The 27574-nt window shown below is 40.6% G+C and overlaps 3 protein-coding genes across 3 annotated transcripts; 2 read left to right on the forward strand and 1 right to left on the reverse strand.

Annotated features, from left to right (window-relative positions):
• The first annotated feature begins 6307 nt into the window (after nt 1–6307).
• Nucleotides 6308–9592, forward strand: gstt1a (glutathione S-transferase theta 1a). The gene is made up of 5 exons (XM_021605686.3): nt 6308–6633; nt 7172–7259; nt 7458–7614; nt 8312–8488; nt 8674–9592. The coding sequence occupies exons 1-5, from the start codon at nt 6522–6524 to the stop codon at nt 8872–8874; spliced, it is 735 nt and encodes a 244-aa protein (XP_021461361.1). The 5' UTR covers nt 6308–6521; the 3' UTR covers nt 8875–9592.
• LOC110525513 (taste receptor type 2 member 4-like) lies at nt 9211–11717 on the reverse strand. The gene has a single exon (XM_036980626.2). It carries the CDS (start codon nt 11675–11677, stop codon nt 10712–10714), a length of 966 nt encoding a protein of 321 aa, XP_036836521.1. The 5' UTR covers nt 11678–11717; the 3' UTR covers nt 9211–10711.
• Nucleotides 11718–13128: 1411 nt separating this feature from the next.
• LOC110525512 (P2X purinoceptor 4) lies at nt 13129–19815 on the forward strand. Its single transcript, XM_021605684.3, has 13 exons — nt 13129–13344; nt 13769–13916; nt 14066–14137; nt 14261–14333; nt 14645–14741; nt 15162–15242; nt 15464–15605; nt 15865–16001; nt 16195–16285; nt 16412–16477; nt 16570–16674; nt 16818–16925; nt 17113–19815. The coding sequence occupies exons 1-13, from the start codon at nt 13226–13228 to the stop codon at nt 17590–17592; spliced, it is 1719 nt and encodes a 572-aa protein (XP_021461359.1). The 5' UTR covers nt 13129–13225; the 3' UTR covers nt 17593–19815.
• Nucleotides 19816–27574: the final 7759 nt, after the last annotated feature.

Genomic DNA, 27574 nt, shown 5'->3' on the forward strand with positions numbered 1-27574 from the left:
GTGGGGGTGAAATGAATTTTAAAGCTGGGCTGCATTAGGCCTCTCTGCTTCAGTCTGTTTCAAATGGCAAACACCAATGTGATGTCTTCAGGACCTTGTATTCCCTTCTCAGGAAAGGGTTTCTGTTTAATATCACCTGTGAGCAACACTGAGAAAATCACACTGGTCTTTACAGAGAGGGCCAGCTATAAATCCTAAGAGGTGTTTGATATATAAACCTTAGCCTTAAAAACATGTCAGGTCTGTTTCAAACTCCAGTCTGTGTGAGTAACATTCTCTGTACAGTAGCCTAATACTCAACTCATGTTAATATTGGTTCATCTGTAAATGCTAATCTATGCTTACAATATGAACACATTCACATGTATTATTGTGTACAGTGCAATCAGAAAGTTTACACACCCCTTAACCTTTTACACATTTTGTTGTGCTACAGCCTGAATTTAGAATTTATAAAATGTATATATTTTTTAGTCACATACACAATACCCCAGAATATGTTTTAGAAATGTTTACAAATTAATAAAAACTGAGAAGCTGAAATGTTAATAAGTATTCAACCCAGGTTTTCCAATGCCTTGCAAAGAAGGGCACCTATTGGTAGATGGGTAAAAACAAAAAAGCAGACAATCTGTATCCCTTTGAGCATGGTGAAGTTATTAATTACACTTTGGATGGTGTATGAATACACCCAGTCACTACAAAGATAGACGTCCTTCCTAACTCATTTGCCGGAGAGGAAGGAAACAGCTCATGGATTTCGCCATGAGACCAATGGTGACTTTAAAATAGTTACAGAGTTTAATGGCTGTGATAGGAGAAAACTGAGGATGGATCAACATTGTATTTACTCCACAATACTAACCTGATTGACAGAGGGAAAAGAAGGAAGCCTGTACAGAATACAAAATATTCAAAAAAATGCATCCTGTTTGGAACAAGGCACTAAAGTAATACTGCAAAAAAATGTGCAAAGAACTTCAATTTTTGTCCTGAATACAAAGTGTTATGTTTGATGCAAATCCAATACAACACATAACTGAGTACCACTCTATGTAATGAATACGAGGGGAGACAGAGAGCTGGTTTCAAGCGCAGGGCACAGCAGGTGTTTGTTGCAAAGTACCACAGGAGGAGGCAGGTAGCTGGGTCCAGAGGCAGGCAGAAGGTCATACACAGGGGGTCCAAAGAGGCAACAGTACAGGCAGGGAAAAGGCTAGTAACGTAGTCCGGGAGATCAGGCAATAGGTAGAGAACACGAAATCCGATAGGCTAAAGTACAGGCAGGGAATAGACAAAAGGCGTCATTAGTGAGGCAGGCAAAAACTATCATACACAGGAGGAGTAAATCACGGGAAAAACAGAGCCCCGAAAGACGTGTGTCACAAAACAAACAATACCTCACAGTGATGGGGTGCAAAGAACTGAACTAAATGTTCCTGACTGGATGATTTACAGTTTTGACTTAAATCAGCTTGAAAATCTATGTCAAGACTTGAAGATGGTTGTCTAGCACTGATCAACAACCAATTTGACAGCGCTTGAAGAATTTTGAAAATAACAATGGGAAAATATTGTGCAGTCCAGGTCAGTCATTACTTTAAAAGGAATTGTTAATTCAACAACCAATGTATTACATCACATCCCTGAGAAACCCATTCTCACATGTTCAGTTATGTTATGGTTTGGTGATATGCCCCCTTTCTTAAAACAAAGACCACATGTCATCCTAAATGCAAACCAGAACCTGGCCCCAATAGCCTGGTCTCATAGCATGAAATAGCAGGGTCATGAAAGTTGGCCCTATGGGAGAACCATTGTCCCTCTTTCACTCCCCCAAAGTGACCTGGTTTGACCGCCTGTGGGACTTACCACAACAAAGGACTGAGGTGGGAGTTTGGTTGGATCCCTTACTGCAACTTAAGGAAAATCAAACCACGATGAAATATGGTTGTGATTTTATGTGTAATGATATCACGAAAGCTGTACATGACAAGTTAATTATTTTCTTTAAAGCTATTTTTGTTCATAAGTAAGTTTTTTCCTGTTTTCCAAGCAAGATACAAGTTGATGCTCTATCATGACAAAATAATAATAATACATTGGGCAAAACTGTGCACGTAAAGTGGAAGTGACAAAAACACCTGAAACTCTACAACTCAGCCTTTAACACCATAGTACCCCGCAAGCTCATCACTGAGCTCAGGACCCTGGGACTGAACACTTGGGACTCCCTCTGCAACTGGATCCTGGAGTTCTTGAAGGTCCGCCCCAAGTGGTGAGGGTAGGCAACAACACATCCGTCACACTGACCATCAACACGGGGGACCCTCAGGGGTGCATGCTTAGTCCCCTCCTTTACTCCCTGTTCTTCCACTTCTGTGTGGCCATGCACAAGTCCAACACAATCATTAAGTTTGTTGAAGACACAACAGTGGTAGACCTGATCACTGATGACGATGAGACAGCCAATAGGGAGGAGGTCAGTGACCTGGCAGTGTGATGCCAGGACAACAACCTCTCCCTCAACATCAGCTAGACAAAGGAGCTGATCGTGGACTGCAGAAAACCGAGGGCTGAGCACACCCCCATCCACATGACAGGGCTGTAGTGGAGCAGGTCGAGTGCTTCAAGTTCCTCTGTTTCCACAACACTAAGGGATTAACATGGTTCACACACACCAACACAGTCGGCAAGAAGGCACGACAACGCCTCGTCGCTCTCAGGAAGCTGAAAAGACTTGGCATGGGCCCGCAAAGCGCTACAGAGGGTATTGCGTACTAGAGGTCGACCGATTATGATTTTTCAACGCCGATACCGATGCCGATTATTGGAGGACCAAAAAACAGCCGATACCGATTAATTGGACAATTTTTTTATTTTATTTGTAATAATGACAATTACAACAATACTGAATGAACACTTATTTTAACTTGATATAATACATCAATAAAATCAATTTAGCCTCAAATAAATAATGAAACATGTTCAATTTGGTTTAAATAATGCAAAAACAAAGTGTTGGAGAAGAAAGAAAAATGCAACATGTGCCATGTAAGAAAGCTAACGGTTAAGTTCCTTGCTCAGAACATGAGAATATATGAAAGCTGGTGGTTCCTTTTAACATGAGTCTTCAATATTCCCAGCTAAGAAGTTTTAGGTTGTAGTTATTATAGAAATTACAGGACTATTTCTCTCTATACCATTTGTATTTCATTAACCTTTGACTATTGGATGTTCTTATTGGCACTTTAGTATTGCCAGTGTAACAGTATAGCTTCGTCCCTCTCCTCGCTCCTACATGGGCTCGAACCAGGAACACAACAACAACAGCCACCCTCAAAGCAGCGTTACCCATGCAGAGCAAGGGGAATAACTACTCCAAGTCTCAGAGCGAGTGATGTTTGAAACGCTATTAGCGCGCACCCCACTAACTAGCTAGCCATTTCACATCGGTTACACCAGCCTAATCTCGAGAGTTGATAGGCTTGAAGTCATAAACAGCGCTGTGCTTGCTAAGAGCTGCTGGCAGAACGCACGAAAGTTCTGTTTGAACGAAAGTGCTGTTTGAACGAATGCTTACGTTATAACATAATGACACACAGAAATACGAGCCTTAGATCATTAATATGGTCGATTCCGGAAACCATCATCTCGAAAACAAGACGTTTATTCTTTCAGTGAAATACGGATCTGTTGCATATCTTATCTAACAGGTGGCATGCATAAATCTAAATATTCCTGTTACATTGCACAACCTTCAATGTTATGTCATAATGACTTAAAATTCTGACAAATTAGGCGGCCCAAACTGTTGCATATACACTGACTCTGCGTGCAACGAACGCAAGAGAAGTGACACAATTTCACCTGGGTAATATTGCCTGCTAACCTGGATTTCTTTTAGCTAAATATGCAGGTTTAAAAATATATACTTCTGTGTATTGATTTTAAGAAAGGCATTGATGTTTATGGTTAGGTATACATTGGAGCAACGATACGCACCGCATCGATTATATGCAACGCAGGACACGCTAGATAAACTAGTAATATCATCAACCATGTGTAGTTAACTAGTGATTATGATTGATTGATTGTTTGTTTTTTATAAGATACGTATAATGCTAGCTAGCAACTTACCTTGGCTTCTACTGCATTCGTGTAACAGGTAGGCTCCTCGTGGAGTGCAATGTAATCAGGTGGTAAGAGCGTTGGACTAGTTAACTGTAAGGTTGCAAGATTGAATCCCCCGAGCTGACAAGGTAAAAATCTGTTGTTCTGCTCCTGAACGAGGCAGTTAACCCACCGTTCCTAGGCCGTCATTGAAATTAAGAATGTGTTCTTAACTGACATGCCTAGTTAAATAAAGATTAAATAAAGGTGTAAAAAAAATATTTTTAAAATCGGCCAAATCGGTGTCCAAAAATACTGATTTCCGATTGTTATGAAAACTTGACATATGCCCTAATTAATCGTCCATTCCGATTAATTGGTCGACCTCTAGTGCGTACGGCCCAGTACACCACTGGGGCCTAGCTCCCTGACATCCAGGACCTCTATACCAAGAGGTGTTAGAGGAAGGCCGTAAAAATTGTCGAAGACTCCAACCACTCAAGTCATAGACTGTTCCCTCTGGTACCTCATGGCAAGCAGTAGCCGAAACAAGTCTGGAACCTATAGGACCCTGAACAGCTTCTACCCCCAAGCTATAAGACTGCTAAATAATTAGTTAAATAGTTAACCAAATAGCTAACCTGACTATCTGCATTGACCCCCTTTTGCAATAACCTTTTTGACTCATCGCATGCGCTGCTGCTACTGCTTAACATATATCCTCTTGCCTAGTCACTTTATCCCTACCTATATGTACATATCTACCTCAATTACCTTGTACCGCTGCACATCGACTTGCTACTGGTACCCTGTGTATATAGCGGAGTTATCGTTACTCACTGTGTAGTTATTCCTCGTGTTATTATTTTTCTATTTTTTTAAAAGGGTATGACAAATAAAATGAGATTTGAATTGATTTGACAGAACTGTGCATGCAGAGTGGAAATGACAAAAACACCTGAAACTTGGGCAACAGGGCTATCTACGTCAGGTGTTCTGAGACACTGCTGAACAAAAATGACAATGCTCACATGCCGTCATCAGGGACACGCATGTACTCTCCAAGGCTGTTGAGCCCATTTATTCATTTGCTAAATGTTACAGGAGTCTACTGCATTCCAAGTGGAGATGAAAGAGTTTAAATGGACTGCCAGTTAACCAAAACCATTGCTAGACCAGGCCCTTGTCTCTGGGGGCTGAGAGCAGAGTTGTCATGCCCATAGCGGGCACAGGGGAACATGCCCCGTAAGATTTGTCCTGTTTCAAATAATAATAATTTCACATAATGTTTTGTTGTTGTTGTTTCTCTGTAATACCACTAGCCATCTAGGAATTTTCTGAAGTAGGCTTTAGCTAGTCCAGATAGGTTCCTAATCTCCCAACCTCATAACTAACTACCAAGAAGCCATTTCAGGCTATCAAATTAGAGTAGTTAGCTTGTCTAACTATCTTAGCTGGCATACCTGCTGGCAAGGTTGGTAGACTTGAGAAAAGCATGCAATAACTAAATGTACTGAATAAGACTCACATTCCTTTCAAACTTTTACACAGATTTTAGCATTGATGCAGAAAAGCATATTTAGATTATTCAAAAAAAATACAGACAGCTCAAGTGGTATGCAGAAAAATATACATATAAATGCAAATATATATTTTTACATAGAATTAAGCATAACAATTATGGCTCTAGATTGTAGGAAAAAGCTATTTCGGATTTTTATAAAATGCAAAATGCCATCCTCATGTACTTTGTGACCCCTCAAATTTTTGGGGTATGTGATGTCCCTGGGTGAGAGTCTCTGGACTTATGCCTTCCTCCCAAATCTGTCTTAAAAGGCCCATTATCTTAGTAAACAAAATACTTGACCTACTTATAACATGATCAATACTGTGGTGAAATCGACAACGCTAGTTATCAACTGCACTACTGGTTCAGCTGTATCACTGGTCATCAACTTGGGTGAAATAAAAAAATGTAAATTGCACTTAGTGAATGCCCAAAAATGTGTTCATGAAATGATCCAGACTCGCAAACAATAACTGTCTGAGACATTGCTCATTATATGACATTATAATAAAACAGTCTATATGCAAATAATAACTGAATCATAGCATGGTCCATTGCACAGAGTCGCTTTATGGCTCAGTTATTTTGTCTGGATAATTTTATAAACATTTACAAAATGTTGCCAACGCCTGACCCCGACAACCAGAAGCAGACACCACAAGTACAAGTAGACAATGGACCTGATCGGACAGCTCAGAGCCTCTGCTCTTTTCTGTCCATATTGAACTGTCGGAACCCTTTATAATCATTTGACTATATGGGAGGGGCTCCATACCAACATAAAGGATAGCGGGTGCTGGGAAGAGATTCGGCACATAACATCCCTTCTACATCTGTGAAAATGCCGTTGGAATTGTATCTTGATCTGCACTCTCAGCCATGTCGCTCTGTGTTCATTTTTGCAAAGAAAACAAACATTCCGTTTGATTTCAAGTTTGTCGATCTGGCTACAGGTAGGCTACTGCGAGATATTTGGAATGTGATTTATAACGTTTATATTGAATATATAGTATTTATGTTGACGACTTCTACACAACAGAGTTTTGGTGTGTATAAAATATGTTCAAATATAGTGAAATTCTATTCGAGGTAAATCAAACAATATATTATTTTGAAGCAAGCATCCAACCATTTTAGTAAATATGGGCCTACTGCAAATACAGTTAGGAAGTAGCCTAGCCTATTATGACAATGAAAGTTCGATTTTATATGTATATATGTAGGCCATAAACTTCTAGGTGAAAACAACCAATTGCAAACTTTGAACTTGTTACATAATGACCTTGTTTGTTTATTCAGAAGGTAATATCTAACTGGACCCAATAACTAGATAGAAGTCATGAAACATGAAAGACATACTGTATATGGAAAAGTTTTTTCACAAAGATAATCATCATGCTATATGTGTAAATTCATTATAATAACAAAATAACTATATTTTCTTAAAAGTAATATTGGATAAATCAGTGTCACAATTGTTTTGCTCCTCAGGCCAGCAGTATGGGGAAGACTTTGGTAAGATCAGTGTGGTGAGAAAGGTTCCGGTCATGAGAGATGGAGACTTCATTCTTACAGAGAGGTAAAGTAGCCTACAGTAATCTACACAGAGACACTTCCCACTGGGCACACACTGGTTGAATCAACATTTCAATGAAATTACTTTGAACCAACGTGGAATAGACGTTGAATAAGTGGGTGCCTAGTGGTTTACATGTCGACTCTAATTAGGTTTCTAGGGAGTTCCTTAAATTAATTGTATATCTCTCCTTATTTTTAGTGTTGCCATCCTAAAGTACCTGGCTGAAAAATTTGGCACCTCAGATTCAGACCACTGGTACCCAGCAGACCTGCAAAAGCGAGCCCGGGTCAACGAGTACCTGTCTTGGCAACACGCAGCCATGCGAGCCCATGGCTCAAAGGTGTTCTGGTTCAGGGTAAGATATAAACATCCAATATGTCCTGTAAGTGGAACTGCACTTAGAAAAAAAGGTTATACCTAGAACCTAAAAGGGTTCTTAGACTGTCCTCATAGGAGGACCCTTTGAAGAACGATTTTTGGTTCCAGGTAGAACCCTTTTGGTTTCAGGTTTGGTTCCGTTCCACAGGTTTGGAACGGAAGTTTCGGGTTCTGTTCCATAGGAGAATCAAAAATGGTTCTCGTATGAGGACAGCCCAAGAACCCTTTTGTACGTTTTTTTTCTAAGTGTGGACCTTGGCTGGTTATTGAACCATTTGTACACAAATAATTTCTTACGTAATAACTTAGTTAATGACTGAAGGAAATCATTAGCGTCAAACATTTAAGTCTATGGCATTGGTGAATAGACATTTTATCACTGGATTATTTTATTAAATGTAGACTCAGCGACATGACTCAGGTGCATAAAGTAAACAGCATAGTGGGTCAATTTACGGAACAACTAAGAGCATTGAAGCGAAGCGCGAGGCTCAACTTCTTTGTTGTTTTGGTGCCCTGGCTACCACACTGTGAACAGTGTTGCAACTTGCTAATTTCAATATCTCCGGTGCTGTTCGTGGCAACTTCATTTTCCTCAGTCTACCTTTAAACCGTATTGAATAAGTATGGGTATAGACACAAGTGAAATTTTTAAAATATTTACATATTTTCAGGCAATAGTTCCCATCATAACTGGTTCAGACGTCCCTAAGGAGAAAATGGACTCTGCTATGGAGGACCTGACACTGTCTCTGAAGGTGTTTGAGGAGAAGTTCCTGGATGACAGACCCTTCATCATTGGGGAAAAGATCTCACTAGCAGACCTGGTGGCAATAGTAGAGATCATGCAGGTGACATTACATTTGTAAAAAGTGAAAGGGTAGGGAAGAGTGAGTTGTGCATGATTTTGAAGCTATTGTGTGAGGGATTCTCTCACTAACTGTTGTAAATGTCCCTCCCAATGTCTTTGGTTGCAGATTTGCGCTGTACTTTCCCTGAAATGATATGGGTTTTCCTGTGTGTGCATGTTTTTCAGCCGGTTGGCACTGGTCTGGATTTGTTTGAGAACAGGCCCACTCTCGGTGCCTGGAGAGACCGGGTAAAAATGGAGCTTGGCGAGGCTCTCTTTGACGAAGCTCACAAGACCATCATGGATGTGGCCAGCCTGCCTCAAACCTTTGAGAACAATGGAATGCTGGAATTTCTCAAGCCAAAGATACAGAAGATGTTCAACTAACTCATGATGAGAACATTTTGACCACCAAGTATTGTGTGACAATGCTTTTAATTTTTGTCTTAATTTTTTATGTCTTTGCACATTTTATTTGCAACCGGAACTCAAGTTTAGACGTAACATAGTAAACGCACATCCGATACTCCAATTAGTATGATATGTTATATTTCGTATTGTATGTATTAATTTTTGGAACTCCATCAACCATTTTGTGTAATATGTTACAAATTACAATTCATATGATATGTTACCGATTGCAATTCATACAATATGTTACAAATTTGCAAATCGTATGATATGTTATGAATTCCAATTTGTTGTGGCTAACGTTAGCTAGGTGGCTAACGTTAACTAGGCTAGGGGTTAAGGTTAGGGTTAAGGGAAGGGTTAGCTAACATGCTAAGTAGTTGCAAAGTAGCTAAAAAGTAGTAAGTTGTTGCTAATTATCTAAAATGCTAAAGTTGTCCGTGATGAGATTCAGAACACAAAACCTTTGGGTTGCTAGACGTTCCCGTTATACGCCAATCCAGCCACCCTGACTAACCACCCTACTTTTTGCCTTAAGTAACCATCTGTCTTATGTTACCATACCAAATATAACATATCATACTAATTTTAGAGTCCCTTATTTACATTTACTATGTTACGTCTAGTCTATGAGACCAAGCTGTTATTAGAATAAACACTTCATTTCTTGATAATAAATAAAATAAAATCTAAATGTGTCTTTTTTCAATTTTTTCGAATGATTTTTAATTCTTAAAAAAAAAATAAACAATAGAATGTAAAGTACTATTTGGTGAGAGATGCAAAGGTTCTGCAGTCCAAAACCTAAAAGAAAATTCTTTAAACTCTTCCCATTTTTCCAAAACGGTTTAGTTCTAAAAAGAAAATGCCCAATTAACAATAGAATGTAAAGTACTATTTGATGAGATATGCAAAAGTCCAAAACCTGAAAGAACATTCTTCAAACTCTTCCCATTTCATTTACAGTGCCTAGTGAAATTCTACACATCCCTTGCACAGTTTTCACCTTTTGCTGCCTTAATAAAATTATGTAGATCTAAAAAAGGAAAAAATAGGATTTTAGTGGATTTTTCCCCTGCTTATCTACCCAACCTGCTTCACATTAACAAAGTTACATTTATAGAAAATGTTCTTAGTTAATAAAAATATTAAAGAAAGATGTCTTGCAGAAGATTTGCATATGTCGTCACACTCCAGAGTTTGTACTTGGTGGAAGCGCCTTTGGCAGAAATTACAGCTGTGAATCCTTTTGAATAAGATTCTACCAAATCTGCACAACTCTGTCCATTGTTTTTGTTAAAATTGCTCCAGCTCAGTAAATTTGGTTGGGAATCATTGATGGACAGCCATAATCAAACTTTGCCTCTGATTGTCAAACAGATTCAAGTCAGGACTGCTACTGGTCAACTCAGGAACACTCAGCACCATGCTGGTGTATCTTCGGCATTAACATTTGTATAATTGTCCCTCTGAAAAATAAAACTGACATTGAAATAGTGTAGACTTTCACTAGGCACTGTACATAAAGCCACACTCCTTAATTTGTGCAAATCATCATTAAGAAAATACATAAAAAATATAAAAAGACAAATAAAGCCAATACATGCACCGCTACGTAAAAGTAAAATACTATGAAACCCAGTATACCTAAGCATAAAAAGCCAACAACAGCAGTAGCAAAAAGGGATTTTACAACTAAATAATTAGCACTTGCTTGTAATATCTGGCAATGACAAACATTAAGTATATTGTGACGTAATACACTGTCCTGAAGAACTGAAAAGGTGACAATGTATTAAAACTCAAAAGCATATCAAGCTGCCCCAGTTTCTCCACTCAGGCTTTTGCTTGATGCATTTGATGCCTTGGTACCGCAGAAAAGAGCCCAGAGTTTCTCCCTCAGGTTCTTATTGGAGATAGTCAAGAGAACACCTGATGCTATGCAATAGAAGGAGTAACCCAGCAGGAGTGAGTTAATGCTAATGTCAGAGCCATATAGTTTAGAGAGGTAGAACAGGGAGATTATGGTCAGAGTGGTTATGTAGACACCCACCAGGGCCACAGTAAGCTTGCACACCAGCAGGTAGGAGTCAGCACTCTGAACATCGGTCTTGTTCTTTCTCATCTCCAGCGTGTGTTTGCAGAGATGGACCACCAGTCTGATAGAGGAGGGAACCATCACCATCACAGGTAACGGAGCCAGGTAGCAGATGAAGACTAGCACATAAAGGTTCATGTTGATCCAAGTGGGGAATAGAGGTGTCTTAATCACACAGGTGGTGTTCTTTGTCACAGGTGTTACGTATGACTCGTTACGGTAATTAAGGGAGAAGAAGGGGGAAAACATCACACAGGAGTTCAGGAAGGTCACTGCAAGAGCCACATTGATGATGGGTGAGATGTTTGTCTTGATCTTAGCGAACAGCTCAGAGGTGAAGTTGACCACCTTCACACAATAGAGGACACTCAGCCAGGCGATGGACCAGAAGCTCAAATAGCTACTGCTCAGCCACACATACAACATGACACAGAAGAACATGGGTAGATCATCCCAACACAACACCCCATGCCACATAGTGACTACGATGCCAAAGGTGGAGAGGTGCAGGAAAACATTACCCAGGGAGATAGTGGAGATGATCAGTCCCACAGTCTGGACACCACCAGCCTTCCACTGCTGGAACATGGTTGTTATCAAGTTGAATGTGTTCCATAGCACTCCAATAATGACCAGGACAGCTATACCATACAGCTGGACTTCATGTTGTCCAGAACCCATAGTTATAACCAGATGAGAACGATTTGGCAGAATTCCTCTTTGTTATGAAGCAGAGAATTATTCACATACCATTTTATAGAGAAAATGAGTATTCCTATGCAAATCTGTTTCTGTGAGTAATGACTCTCTGAGATAATGTAAATGAGGGACAATGTTGATTGATGGTAGGGCATGGCCATTCCACAGCAGAATTTGAAAACACAAATTAGCCATGAGGAAGACAAGTCACGTTATTCATGACCATTTTGCTTTTATGAAAAGCATGCATGAAGTATACATTGACTAGAATGTAGACTATTACTGGATTTGCAATGCTGTAACCAGACACAGATTCAATTGAAGATGGAGGGAAGGAGTAGCAAGATAGTCAATACTTGTATCATCTCAACCACTCTCATTGTCCCTAGTGAGGATAAACATGACATGTTACTTACTGTCTGCCTTGCCACTGTCCATCGTGCCATGGTTTTTGTTTACAGACCAGACAGTCATTTACTTACAAGAATCTTCTGGGGCTTGTTTTACATTTTTAAACCATGGAAATTATATGTATTTTATTTTCCTTTGCCTGATGAGGCTGAATGTATTTCCTTATTCAAATCCATTATGTATTTCACTTGTACAAGTTAGCTTATTCAAAATGAAGTTTTGTGCTTTTCATCCTGTTTCAATGTCATGTCATTCACAATGCAAATGGTTTTGAGCGCATAGTCTCTTTTCTCCAGATTTGATCTTTTTCTCAGGCATAATTGCACAAGCAATTTTAATGTCACACAATAACAAAAACGAAATATATTGAGCTACAGTGAAACTAAAGCTAGTATGTGACACAATTATATCATCCTCATTTTCAAGCTCCTGTGGTGGCCAAATACATCCACTTCCTTTCCATACTAATTATTTACTGCTATCTAGAGTTTAAAATGATTTCTTGATTGGGCACCAAATCAGGAAACTTGTTTGGCACAACTTTCACCCCAAAGAAACTGTCACTCATACTGCATAAAAAAAACATTCAAGCATACTGTAGCCTATATCATATCTGGACTAGGATGCAGTGCACATCTTCACAATCAAGTTAAGTGGTCCGGATACAGCCATGCCCAGATACAATGACTTCCTTCATAGGGATATGTGACCCTTTGATTTGCAAATACTGATAGTGACAGAAATCTTCATTCAATCTAATTTATCGGTGTACCCCATGGTAGGCGTACTTCAGATGTTAGTCTTTAATTCATATGAATGCATTCGTGTCATTTTCATGTAATAAATGATCAAATCATTTCAAAGTAGCAAATAACATAAAACAATAGACAAACGCTACTTTGTTCCAGCTTTGGCTGCACAACAGGGATACATGCATAATGCTATACAACAACGACGACTGGACCAGTCTTGAATTTCACAGGCGTAGAATATTGTTTGGTCAATGGAACTGAAACAGCTCCAAGCAGATGTACATGTGATCACTGACCCACTCAGGAAGGAGAAGAACCAGTATGAGTCAGAAGAAAGAGATTCACTCTCTCTCTGACAACATCCAAAATGCCGTGTAAACTGCTAAATCTATGTGAGTATGAAACACATAAACTGGTCCGAATACAAAGTGCAAGGCTGGGATCGCTGAAATGGACATTTAACGGAGTCATACTGATGTTCATCTGGTGAGTATTCTGCAGAAGGATTCAGTTTGCGGTACTAACGGTAGTAGACAAGGAACGCCCACGCACCTTGATCAAGAATGTGTGCATGAAAATAAAGTATGAATGTTATTATAGATATCGAATACATTCTGAAATAATGATGCATTACTTTTATCAATTGTATTAACTATTTATTTTAATGTGTTTACCATCCATCTTCTAGCCATACCAATAATATTTCAAAATGAATGCTATTATAGATAGTGAATACATTCTAAAATAATGATGTATTACTTTTATCAATTGTATTTACTATTTTTATTTATTTACTTACCATCCAACTTTTCTAGCCATAACAATACTATTTAAAATATATCAGGGACAGATAAAAGTATTTTACTCCAATTTGCAACATTCTATAATAAAATACTGTTTTACATTGTAGCATTGTAATGTTCTGGAACAAGGAGTATCAAGAACACGACTATGTGGTCAGCTCTGTTACTGCTAAGGTCAAGGGAGTGGCCATGACCAGCTTGCCAGATGTTGGTGATATAGTATGGGATGTTGTAGATTACAGTGGGCCATCACAGGTGTGTGTGTGTGCGTTCATACATTTGTGTTTTACGAATGTTGTTGTTTTATTGTTGTATATTATACACATATTATATTTGTATTATACATGCACATATTTGTACATTGGTTCTGACTTTCTATACATTTGTTGGACTTTCTGTTTAAGGGAAAGAATTCATTTTTCGTGGTGACCAATGTCATTGTTACAAAAAATCAAAGGCAAGGAAAATGCCCTGAGGTAGAGTGCCAGTAGGACATCCCTACCCAATTCCTGTAAATTATCATGTCTGATATCACTTCTATTAACCACACTACTTGATGACTAGAACCAACTCATCTCACAGGAGTCTGTGTATTACAGGTCCCTCCTTACGGAAAAGTGTGTTGGACAGACAAGGACTGTGTGAAGGGGTTCTGGGAACAGAACAGCCACGGTACAACTACAGCTGTCTACAACTTTTCTCCTGATCATTCTCCTCTGTTTGTGTCATCTCTATCTGGTTAGACCATTAGTTCTTGCAAGGAGGGGAGGAATGTGTTGAGGTTTCAGATGGTCTGCTCTGTTCTCTCTGTCTTTACTGTAGGCAGATACATTCTGGTTATGTAAGGGTTACACAGTAGTATTAAACATGTAGACACATGATAATAGAACAGCTAGGACAATTTTTGTTATTATTTGTCACGTGAACCATATAATAGTTCAAATTGAACTCATTCTAAATTCCACATTTTGATTTCCTTTCAGGGGTTCAGACAGGTGCATGTGTGAAGTTTGATGTAAAACAGAAAACATGTGAGGTGTCTACATGGTGCCCCATAGAAACCAAGAAAACGCCCCCCAAGTAAATAAGCTCACTATTATTTGTATTCTCATTATCAGTATGTGTGCCTGCCTTCCCCCTCTCATCATATTCAGTGTGATTTGACTTGCAGTCTCTGCAGAGGTTAGTTACTCAGTAAATCAAGTTATCTTCACTTCTACATAGACCACTGCCTGACAGCTATATTTATACTTTAGTTCCTCTAATGTGGAGGAAGCTCACCACATTACCGCTGCATGAGTGTATAGTCAAATATGATGAGGAACATTGTTTCAAAGTAGTTTCACAACAACTTTGGAATGAAAATTAAGGGCTCTATCACGGAATCTGTAACACTTCAGCTTTAAAGATTGAATAGAGCCCTAAACCGTCAGCTGTAAAAACATATTTTTTTCACAACTATGCTTCAATAGTGCAATTGATGACTGCTCTGACATCTAGGCCTGCTCTCTTGGCATCAGCTGAGAACTTCACAGTCCTCATCAAGAACAACATCAGATTCCCAAACTTTAACTTCATTAGGTGAGACTGCCCAATTCAATGTGAATAGATTTGTATTTTTAGCTTGCATACCACAGTTAAGTATATTATATATATTATATTCAGACCTTCACCACCCCACCTTTACATACTCAAAGGGTCATAATCACAAAAAAACAGAATTACATGAATTCATAAACAGATGGAAAACGAGCACCGTCTTTACATTCAGCTGATCTTACTAATGTGTGTTTGTCTCACAGAAGGAACATCCTCCCTGAGATGACGGACAGCTACCTGAAGCACTGCCAATTTAACAGGCGTACAGACCCTTGGTGCCCCATCTTCCGCCTCGGGGACATTGTGCAGGAGGCCAGAGAGAACTTCTCAGAGATGGCAGTTGAGGTGGGCTGCTCTGTTAGAGGGAATTTCTCAAATAACCACAAACTTACTCTATGACTCTCAATTATGTATGTATGTCACTGATGTCTGCATCTATTTTGGCATTGCACATACTGGCAATTCATAACATTGGACATATTTGATTACTTAATGAATTACAGAATGAAATCACCTTAATTACTTCAGATGTGAGAGGGTTTACATGATTGTCAGGTAAGGTTGACGCTGAGTAGATCATCTTCACCATGCTCTCTCACCAAAGGGTGGCGTCATTGGGATCCAAATTAAATGGGATTGTAATCTGGACGGGTTCTTGCGGAACTGTCTGCCCAAATACTCCTTCCGCCGGCTGGATGAGAAGGAGAGCAACAGAACTCTGTCCCCTGGTCTCAACTTAAGGTAATTGTGACTGGCCTTGTTCTTTAGGCCGAATGTCATAGACCATACATGGCCAGTTGACCCAGTTCAAATGAGATTATGGAAAACTGTCAATCTATACTGGAATAGTTATTTGTAATTGTAGACATCGGTGCATCCAGATATTACAGTGTAACATAGTTTTTTACAGTTTTATAACAACATGTGTTGGCAGGTTTGCTAGATATCAGACAGAAAAAGGTGTTGGGGAGAGAACCCTGTTTAAAGCGTTTGGGATCAGGTTTGATGTCATGGTATTCGGAAAGGTTTGTCTTATCATTCAAACCTGCAATAATGATGATGGTAATCTAATGAATGAGCATATATTATTCTAATCAGTGCATGAATCAGAATAATACAACTGGTAATTTATCATGTGTGTTCTTTTAAAGGCAGGAAAATTCAGCATAATCCAACTGATCATCTATATTGGATCAACTCTATCCTATTATGCACTGGTGAGCTTTATTCAGATGTTTTCGTTCAACTTTTTTTGAAATTCAACATTTTAACAGGCAAAGAAGCCTACATTGACTGTGACTTTCCCCAGACCACTTTATTCATTGACTGGCTCATTGGGACCAGCTGCTTCTCTAAAGAAGCCAGACAGAACTACTCAGAGAAAAAGGTTGAATCTGTTCAGGACAGACAACAGGTATGAGTGGGATGGCATTCCCCACTGGGGATTATACATACCCTCAAATCCACAGCAACATTTGCATTCCCATTGACTGAATGTTGGATGTAAATATGTGGTGAGACACTGAACAATGGCACTATTCTCCTTCTGTGTTCCAGTGCATTCTTTGTGTCTCGTTTGTGGACGAGAACCATATAAGAGTGGTGAAAAGATCACATAGGAAAAGTTTACAACAAGTGAAGCCCATGTCCGTTCACCCATTCAAGGTTAGCATAATTGTGTTTTCCCAAATGTAGTGCCATTCTCACCCCCTGATACAGTAGATACTCACTTTTAAGCTCACTTTATGTTACCCTTCTCTTGTCTTTTACACAGTTACTGAGCAAGGTAAAACTATTGTATATAAGTACACATGACTACTGTAATATGTATGTATTGCACTCTTGTTGTCAGGACGACATAAGGCACCTGAGTGCCATGGCTGGTGTATTGCAGAAAGGGCACAGCATAGACAAGCAGCCCCAGGCTCTCCCTCGGCCCAGCTGTCCAGCCTGGTGTCTGTGTGGCTGCTGCCTCCCCTCCACCCATCCCCAGGAGCAGCTGTGCTGCAGGATGAGCAGAGGTCGCTGCATCACCACCTCCTCCTTGTTTGAACAGCTGGTGCTGAGTCGGCCCTTATTGGAGGCAGTGTTGCTGTACAGGGAGCCTCTTTGTGAGCTGACCGAGGGGGAGCAGTGGACCACCGCCATGCGCCACTGTGCCTACAATCAGTATATCACCTGGAGATTTGGGGCCCCACCCAGAGAAAGCCTCCCTGTCATACCCAGTTGTAGTGTGTGGAGAATCAGAGAGGAATACTCCAGCCAAGATGGAGAGTACACTGGCATGAGACCCAGAAGAACTACTTCTCCCCAGTCCAGCCCTAACACATAGCTTTAGGGAAGAGGGAGAGTCAGTGTTCTAGAAAGTAGTGTTCTATATAGAAATCAGAGACTGGTCCTCATCATGTAACAGCTGTCTCATGCATTTGTACTGGTGTATTTATCTAATCTTCCATTCTGCATTAAGGTTGACATTTTCAACTTGATCATTATTCTCGCCTATAGATATTGCGTCTATCCATCCCACTGTCTAGAGACCATGAATGATTAAAAGGGCTCCCAAGTGGCGCAGCGGTCTAAGGCATTGCATCTCTGTGCTAGAGGCGTCACTACAGACCCTGGTTTGAATCCAGGCTGTATCACAATCCGCCGTGATTGGGAGTCCCATAGGGCGGTGCACAAATGGCCCAGCGTTGTTCGGGTTTGGCTGGTATGGGCCGTCATTGTAAATAAGAATTTGTTCTTAACTGACTTGCCTAGTTAAATAAAGGTACAATTTTAAAAAAAATATACAGTGGGGAGAACAAGTATTTGATAGACTGCTGATTTTACAGGTTTTCCTACTTACAAAGCATGTAGAGGTCTGTAACTTTTATCATCAACTGTGAGAGACGGAATCTAAAACAAAAATCCAGAGAATCACATTGTATGATTTTTAAGTAATTAATTTGCATGACATAAGTATTTGATCACCTACCAACCAGTAAGAAATCCGGCTCTCACAGACTTGTTAGTTTTTCTTTAAGAAGCCCTCCTGTTCTCCACTCATTACTTGTATTAACTGCACCTGTTTGAACTCGTTACCTGTATAAAAGACACCTGTCCACACACTCAATCAAACAGACTCCAACCTCTCCACAATGGCCAAGACCAGACAGCTGTGTAAGGACATCAGGGATAAAATTGTACACCTGCACAAGGCTGGGATGGGCTACAGGACAATAGGCAAGCAGCTTGGTGAGAAGGCAACAACTGTTGGCGCAATTATTAGAAAATGGAAGAAGTTCAAGATGACGGTCAATCACCCTCGGTCTGGGGCTCCATGCAAGATCTCACCTCGTGGGGCATCAATGATCATGAGGAAGGTGAGGGATCAGCCCAGAACTCCACGGCAGGACCTGGTCAATGACCTGAAGAGAGCTGGGACCACAGATTTAAAAAAAACATTAGTAACAGACTACGCCGTCATGGATTAAAATCCTGCAGCGCACGCAAGGTCCCCCTGCTCAAGCCAGCGCATGTCCAGGCCCGTCTGAAGTTTGCCAATGATCATCTGGATGATCCAGAGGAGGAATGGGAGAAGGTCATGTGGTCTGATGAGACAAAAATAGAGCTTTTTGGTCTAAACTCCACTCGCAATGTGTTTGGAGGAAGAAGAAGGATGAGTACAACCCCAAGAACACCATCCCAACTGTGAAGCATGGAGGTGGAAACATCATTCTTTGGGGATGCTTTTCTGCAAATGGGACAGGATGACTGCACCGTATTGAGGGGAGGATGGATGGGGCCATGTATCGCGAGATCTTGGCCAACAACCTCCTTCCCTCAGTAAGAGCATTGAAGATGGGTCGTGACTGGGTCTTCCAGCATGTCAACGACCTGAAACACACAGCCAGGGCAACTAAGGAGTGGCTCCGTAAGAAGCATCTCAAGGTCCTGGAGTGGCCTAGCCAGTCTCCAGACCTGAACCCAATAGAAAATCTTTGGAGGGAGCTGAAAGTCCGTATTGCCCAGCGACAGCCCCAAAACCTGAAGGATCTGGAGAAGGTCTGTATGGAGGAGAGGGCCAAAATCCCTGCTGCAGTGTGTGCAAACCTGGTCAAGAACTACAGGAAACATATGATCTCTGTAATTGCAAAGAAAGGTTTCTGTACCAAATATTAAGTTCTGCTTTTCTGATAATATGCTAATTAATTACTTAAAAATCATACAATGTGATTTTCTGGATTTTTGTTTTAGATTCCGTCTCTCACAGTTGAAGTGTACCTATGATAAACATTACAGACCTCTACATGCTTTGTAAGTAGGAAAACCTTCAAAATCGGCAGGGTATCAAATACTTGTTCTCCCCACTGTATATATATATTTAAATTTTAAAACTAAAAAAGATTGTAGAAGATCCATCATCTTAGATGACAATGAACTGGAGCTAACTGGAGAAAGGAATTGTGTTATCATTTTGTTTGTCTGTCTGCATACATGTAACCTATTTCAATTATTTTTTATATTGAACAAATCTTTTTTGCCATGTGCAATAAATGTAATTTTGAAAATATTGTTGACTTGATGATAATGTAATTTCACATCTTCTCCAGTTCTTGTGTGCATACAATAGTACATACCGTTTCTATGGATCCATTGTAGTCGATGTACAGTAGTTTTATTATGCCTCTACTCAGATGAGTTAGATTTGCGAAATGAGCCAGCGTCCGTTGCAGTGGAGATTTTAGTATGTAAATCTACGTGGAGCAAAAAAATAAAAAAAGGTGGGATGCATGCCAGCAAAGCCACTACACAACACAACACTAAACAATACATGAATTGCACTATAACGGTGACAAACGGTTCCCACAAACTGGCCTACATAGAGCTGTCTCAACAGCAGAGTCCCAACAGCAGTCCCAACACCTTACTACACCTGGCTGTCAGGAGAGCCTTGTCTGGCAGCGAAACAGTTGAGATTGCCTGCAATCTCCCGGGTGGCGCAGTGGTCTAAGGCACTGCACTGCAGGGCTAGCTGCGACCACCAGAGACTCTGGGTTCGAGCCCAGGCTCTGTCGCAGCCGGCCGCGACCGGGAGGTCCATGGGGCGATGCAAAATTTGCCTAGCGTCGTCCGGGTTAGGGAGGGTTTGGCCGGTAGGGATATCCTTGTCTCATCGTGCACTAGCGACTCCTGTGGCGGGCCGGGCGCAGTGCACGCTAACCAGGTGGCCAGGTGCACAGTGTTTCCTCCAACACATTTGTGCGGCTGGCTTCCGGGTTGGATGCGCGCTGTGTTAAAAAGCAGTGCGGCTTGGTTGGGTTGTGTTTCGGAGGAAGCATGGCTTTTGACCTTCGTCTCTCCCGAGCCCATATGGGAGTTGTAGCGATGAGACAAGATAGTAACTACTAACAATTGGATACCACGAATTTGGGGAGAAAAGGGGGTAAAAAAAAAGTTTAACATTTTTAAAAAGAGATTACTTGCAATGACAACAAGCTCAGTCCAATGGTGCTGTGACACACCAGACCATGACGAACCCTCCACCTCCAAATCAATTCCGCTCCAGAGTACAGGCCTCGGTGTAACGCTCATTTCTTCGAGGATAAACGCGAATCCAACCATCACCCCTAGTGAGACAAAAGGCGATTTTTGTTTTGTGCCCATAGGCGACGTTGTTGCCGGTGATGTCTGGTAAGCACCTACCTTACAACAGGCCTACAAGCCCTCAGTCCAGCCTCTCTCAGCCTATTGTGGACAGTCTGAGCACAGAGGGTGGGATTTGGCGTTCCTGGTGTAACTCGGGCAGTTGTTGTTGCCATCCTGTACCTGTCCCGCAGGTGTGATGTTCAGATGTACCAATCCTGCACAGGTGTTGTTACACGTGGTCTGCCACTGCGAGGACGATCAGCTGTCCGTCCTGTCTCCCTGTAGCACTGTCTTAGGCGTCTCACAGTATGGACATTGCAATTTATTGTCCTGGCCACATCTGCAGTCCTCATGCCTCCTTGCAGCATGTCTAAGGCACATTCATGCAGATGAGTAGGGACCCTGGGCATCTTTCTTTTGGTGTTTATCAGAGTCAGTAGAAAGGCCCCTTTAGCATCCTAAGTTTTCATAACTGTGACCTTAATTGCCTACCGTCTCTAAGCTGTTAGTGTCTCAACGACCGTTCCGCAGGTACATAATTGTTTATGGTTCATTGAACAAGCATGGAAAACAGTGTTTAAATCATTTACAATGAAGATCTGTGAAGTTAATTGGATTTTTAAGAATTATCTTTGATAGACAGGGTCCTGAAAAGGGATGTTTCTTCTTTTGCTGAATTAATACTATATATATATATTATTTTTTTTTACATTGTTTGCTAACTGATATGTGACACGTATTAATGCCAAAATGACTTGCAAAACAGGCAAGCCCCTCCCCCAAAAATGTATGACCACTGGTCAGTTGTAGTTTTCTTACTAGCCATGAAGATGATTTTACTATTATCTCAGCAGGCTGTGGGTGTGAGACCTGTTTACCTCTTGTATTACTCCCATTGCTAGTTTGCTACAGTATATCCATAACTCAGAAGACAGGCTGCTGTAGCTGTCAGAGCTGCCTCTGCTGTTTGTTTGATTATGAAACATAAGGAATTATTGTGGCCAAGAACAAAGTGGTGGTTGCTGTCTTTAGATTAATCCAGTTTCTGGATGTGTTTGGGTAAATAGGGGCTTCAATAATTCAGTTTCTATTACAAAGCCATCTATATTAAGTCAGAGTGGATGATGTGTGATTGTATCACTTTGTCTCTACACTTGTTTCCTCTTGTGTCGTGTCTAACCTGCAATTCTGCAGGTGTGTCTGTACGGTGCAAAAGTCTTACCAGGAGACTCAGTGATCAGCTCTGTCACCACCTAGGTGAAGGACATTGCCTTCCCCAACATCTCTGATCTGGGTGCCTGTGTGTGGGATTTGTCTGATTACAACATCCCCTCTCAGGTAGCATCATATACTCAATACACTTCATCTACAGTGTATCACCTTTTGGTCAGTTTCAGTTCAAATTGTATTTAACTGTTTTTATATTTGTGAATAAGGGGATTTGTTTGAGGAAAATGTGATCTTTGTCTGGCAGACTAACATGATCGTCACCCCCAATCAAACTCAACTGAGCTGTCCAAAGGTATGTTTCTGATTTCTTATTTAAAATATACTGAAAAGTATATTAGGCTATATTGTGAAACGTTATGTTATTGTTTGAATTGAACACCACTAAAAATATATTGTAAAATGTATAATGAGACTGTAGTTACACATTAATAAATTTACTTATACAACCTTTATTTCAATTGTAGTCAAAAAGGTATTTGAATGTTAGTGAAATGTGATCCTGTATCTTCTTAAGCTCCCAAGCCAACCCACCATTTGCATGTCAGACAGTGACTGCACAGAGGGATCCAGTGATGTCCGTGGCAACGGTAAACCTCCATGTCTTGCTGATGAATCCTTGTAGAATTGTTAACAAGGGCAGCAACCAGCAAAGAGATGGCTGAAACATTTATTCAGTGTCATAAGTAAATACATATCTACTGCTCCAGAGAAATGTGTCCTAAATTTCATTAACATTTTCTGAATCATCCTGCAATATATTTGAATAACTATATAGCAATGTCTCTAATCATATTACTCTCTTCAAAGGTATGTAGACAGGGCTATGCGTAAACTACTCAGAGACTGTCAATACCTGTGTGGTGCCATCTTGGGGTCCTCTTGAAATAGACACTAACCTACCTGAGTAAATAAGAACACATTACAGTGCATTCTGAAAGTATTCAGACCCCATGACTTTTTCCACATTTTGTTATGTTTTTTTCCATCATCAATCTACAAACAATACCCCACGATGACAATGAAAAACAACAGAGATATCACACTTTACTCAATTAGTTGACGCACGTTTGGCAGTGATTACAGCATCTAGTCTTGGGTGACGCTATAAGCTTGGCACAATTGTATTTGGGGAGTTTCTCCCATTCTACTCTGAAGATCCTCTCAAGCTGTCAAGTTGGATGGGGAGCGTCGCTGCACAGTTATTTTCAGGTCTCTCCAGAGATGTTCAATCAGGTTCAAGTCCGGGCTCTGGCTGGGCTACTCAAGGACATTAAGAGATTGTCCCGAAGCCACTCCTGCGTTGTCTTGGCTTGGCTGTGTGCTTAGGGTCGTTGTCCTGTTGGAAGGTGAACCTTCGCCCCAGTCTGAGGTCTGGCTCAGGTTTTCATCAAGGATCTCTCTGTACTTTGCTCCATTCATCTTTCCCTCGATCCTGACTAGCCTCCCAGTCCCTGTTGCTGAAAAATATCCCCACAGCATGATGCTGCCACCACCATGCTTCACCGTAGTGATGGTGCCAGGTTTCCTCCAGACGTGACGCTTAACATTCAGGCCAAGGAATTCAATCTTGGTTCCTTTAGGCCAGATAATCCTGTTCCTCATGGTCTGACAGTCCTCTAGGTGCCTTTTGGCAAACTCCAAGCAGGCTGTCATGAGCCTTTTACTAAGGAGCGGCTTCCGTCTGGCCAGTCTACCATAAAGGCCTGATGGGTGGAGTGCTGCAGAGATGGTTGTCCTTCTGTAAGGTTCTCCCATCTCCACAGAGGAACTCTCGAGCTCCTTAGAGTGACCATCGGGTTCTTGGTCAACTCCCTGACCAAGGCCCTTCTCCCCTGATTGCTTAGTTTGGCCAGGCGGCCAGCTCTAGTCTTGGTGCTTCCAAACTTCTTCCATTTGAGAATGATGGAGGCCACTGTGTTCTTGGGGACCATCAGTGCTGCAGAAATGTTTTGCCACCTTTCCCCAGATCTGTGCCTAGATGCAATTCTGTATCGGAACTCTACGGAAAATTATTTCGACCTCATGGCTTGGTTTTTGCTCTGACATGCACTGTCAACTGTGGGATTTAATAGACAGGTGTGTGCCTTTCCAAATAATGTTCAATTGAATTTACCACAGGTGGACTCCAATCAAGCTGTAGAAACATCTCAAGGATGGTCAATGGAAACAGGATGCACTGGAGCTCAATTTTGAGGGTCTGAATACTTCTGTAAATAAGGTATTTCTGTTTTAACTCTAAAAACCTGTTTTTGCTTTGTCATTATGGGTTTGTGTGTGTAGATTGCTGAGGATTTTATTTATTTAATCCATTTTAGAATAAGGACGTAACGTAACAAAATGTGGAAAAAAGTCAAGGGGTCTGAATACTTTCCAAAGGCACTGTATGTTTGTGTTGCACTCAACTGAAAGATGTAGGAATAAAGGCAGGACACCTGCTTAAGAGTTTTATTTTATTCTGCAGAATACCCCATATTTTCTCCGTTAGTCTCTTGCAGAAGAAACATTTTGGCTGATGTTAACCCTTCATATCTGAAGCAATGTGGTTTCAATCGCACATCAGACCCCAACTGTCCCATCTTCCGCTTCAAGACATGGTCACTGAAACTGTGGAAGACATTCAGACCATGGCTATCAGGGTATAACATGTAGCCACTCACTTTCTTTTCTCAGGTCCCATTTAGATTTGACTCTGCATAAGCCCATATTAGATATTCTTGAACTTATTCTCAGCAGTTATGCAGTGTTTGGTTTGTGTCACAATTTAATAAGGGCTTCGTCCATGTCCATCAGGCTATTTGGGCAGTAGTGTAACTCTGTGGTGTATATACACTAAGTATACCAAACATTAGGGACACCTTCCTAACATTGAGTTGCACCCCCCCACTTCAGTCTCAATTTGTCGGGGCATGGTCTACACAAAGTGTCAAAAGTGTTCCTCAGGGATGTAGGCCCATGTTGACTCCAATGCTTCGTACAGTTGTGTCAAGTTAGCTGGATGTCCTTTGGGTGGTGGACCATTCTTCATAAACACAAGAAACTGTTGCGCACGAAACACCCAGCATTATTGCAGTTATTCACACAAACTGATGCGCCTGGCCTGGCAAAAACTACCATATCCCATTCAAAGGCACTTCAATATTTTGTCTTGCCCATTCACCCTCTGAATGACACACACACACACAATCTTTCGTTAACCTGTCTCCTCCCATTCATCTATACTGATTGAAGTGGAATTAACAAGTGACATCAATAAGGGATCATAGCTTTCACCTGATCAGTCTTTCATAGAAAGAGAAGGTGTTCTTAATGTTTTGTATATTCTGTGTAAAATTAGCTAAATAGCTGAATTTTGAAATTAGACTATATCATGGTTATGCTGTTAAGGGTGGCGTTCTTTGGATTATGATTGGCTGGAGCTGGGACCTGTGGCCCTAAGTACTCTTTCCGCAGGCTGGACATAAAAACTCTGAGAACAATGTACAGTTGAAGTCAGAAGTTTACATACACCTTAGCCAAATACATTTAAACTTAGTTTTCACAATTCCTGACATTTAATCCTAGTAAAAATTCCCTGATTTAGGTCAGTTAGGATCACCACTTTATTTTAAGAACATGAAATGTCAGAATAATAGTAGAGAGAATGATTTATTTCAGCTTTTATTTCTTTCATCACATTCCCAGTGGGTCAGAAGTTTACATACACTCAATTAGTATTTGTTAGCATTGCCTTTAAATCGTTTAACTTGGGTCAAACTTTTCGGATAGCCTTCCACAAGCTTCCCACAATAAGTTGGGTGAATTTTGGTCCATTCCTCCTGACAGAGCTTGTGAAACTAAGTCAGATTTATAGGCCTCCTTACTCTGAAACTTTTTCAGTTCTGCACACACACATTCTATAGGATTGAGGTCAGGGATTTGTGATGGCCACTCTAATACCTTGACTTTGTTGTCCTTAAGCCATTTTGCCACAACTTTGGAAGTATGCTTGGGGTCAATGTCCATTTGGAAGACCCATTTGCGACCAAACTTTAACTTCCTGACTGATGTCTTGAGATGTTGCTTCAATATATCCACATAATTTTTCTACCTCATGATGCCATCTATTTTGTGAAGTGCACCAGTACCTCCTGCAGCAAAGCACCCCCACAACATGATGGTGTTCTTCAGCTTGCAAGCCTCCCCCTTTTTCTCCAAACATAACGATGGTCATTATGGCCAAAAAGTTATATTTTTGTTTCATCAGACCAGAGGACATTTCTCCAAAAAGTACAATCATTGTCCCCATGTGTAGTTGCAAACCGTAGTCTGGCTTTATTATAGCGGTTTTATAGCAGTGGCTTCTTCCTTGCTGAGCGGCTTTTCAGGTTATGTCGATATAGGACTAGTTTTACTGTGGATATAGATACTTTTGTACCTGTTAACTCCAGCATCTTCACACGGTCCTTTGCTGTTATTCTGGGATTGATTTGCAATTTTCGCACCAAAGTACGTTCATCTCTAGGAGGCAGAACGCATCTCCTTCCTGAGCAGTATGACAGCGGAGTGGTCCAATGGTGTTTATACTTGCATTCAATTGTTTGTACAGATGAACGTGGTGCCTTCAGGCATTTGGAAATTGCTCCCAAGGATGAACCAGACATGTGGAAGTCCACAAAAAAAAATTGAGGTCTTGGCTGATTTTTTAAAATGTTCACATGATGTCAAGCAAAGAGGCACTGAGTTTGAAGGTAGGCCTTGAAATACATCCACAAGTACACCTCCAATTGACTCAAATTATGTCAATTAGCCTATCAGAAGCTTCTAAAGCCATGACATAATTTTCTGGAATTTTCCAAGCTGTTTAAAGACAGTCAACTTAGTGTATGTAAACTTCTGACCCACTGGAATTGTGATACAGTGAATTAAGTGAAATAATGTCTGTAAACAATTTTTGGAAAAATGACTTGTTCATGCACAAAGTAGATATCCTAACTGACTTGCCAAAACTATTGTTTGTTAATAAGAAAATTGTGTAGTGGTTGAAAAATTAGTTAATGACTCCAACCTAAGTGTATGTAAACTTCTGACTTCAACTGTAGCCCCTAGATACAACTTTAGGTGAGATCAATGAACATGTGGGCACAATACTCTAAAGAGAATAAATATAGCTTTTCAATAAGACTTATTTGCACAGGTTTGCAAAGTACTGCAAAACCACTGATAATGTGTAAACAAGGACATTGAAGCCATGCTTTTTTTTGTCCAGACCTTTACCCACCTCCAATATCCAGCCCCTGCCACTAAACATCATGCATACACTCGTATTTCCTTAACTTTCTAACTAAGCATCTTCAGTGTACGACCTATCAAACTGTGAAGGTTAGCCAGAATGCTTGCTTATGTGGTATGGTATGTGCACATACCATAATCTAGGGATGAGAAATGCATTGTACTCCGAATTGTCCCTTTATCTC

Source organism: Oncorhynchus mykiss, chromosome 6, assembly GCF_057628025.1.
Source record: "Oncorhynchus mykiss isolate SJ-2025 chromosome 6, ASM5762802v1, whole genome shotgun sequence".
In the NCBI taxonomy this organism is placed as follows: Eukaryota; Metazoa; Chordata; class Actinopteri; order Salmoniformes; family Salmonidae; genus Oncorhynchus; species Oncorhynchus mykiss.

Coding starts and splice junctions, on each gene's coding strand:
- gstt1a (XM_021605686.3), top strand. CDS start 6,522: ATGCCGTTGGAATTGTATCTTGATCTGCACTCTCAGCCATGTCGCTCT. Junction 6,634..7,171: donor GTTTGTCGATCTGGCTACAG/GTAGGCTACTGC, acceptor TTTGCTCCTCAG/GCCAGCAGTATGGGGAAGAC. Junction 7,260..7,457: donor GACTTCATTCTTACAGAGAG/GTAAAGTAGCCT, acceptor CCTTATTTTTAG/TGTTGCCATCCTAAAGTACC.
- LOC110525513 (XM_036980626.2), bottom strand. CDS start 11,677: ATGGGTTCTGGACAACATGAAGTCCAGCTGTATGGTATAGCTGTCCTG.
- LOC110525512 (XM_021605684.3), top strand. CDS start 13,226: ATGCCGTGTAAACTGCTAAATCTATGTGAGTATGAAACACATAAACTG. Junction 13,345..13,768: donor GTCATACTGATGTTCATCTG/GTGAGTATTCTG, acceptor TTTACATTGTAG/CATTGTAATGTTCTGGAACA. Junction 16,926..17,112: donor TGTCCGTTCACCCATTCAAG/GTTAGCATAATT, acceptor TCTTGTTGTCAG/GACGACATAAGGCACCTGAG.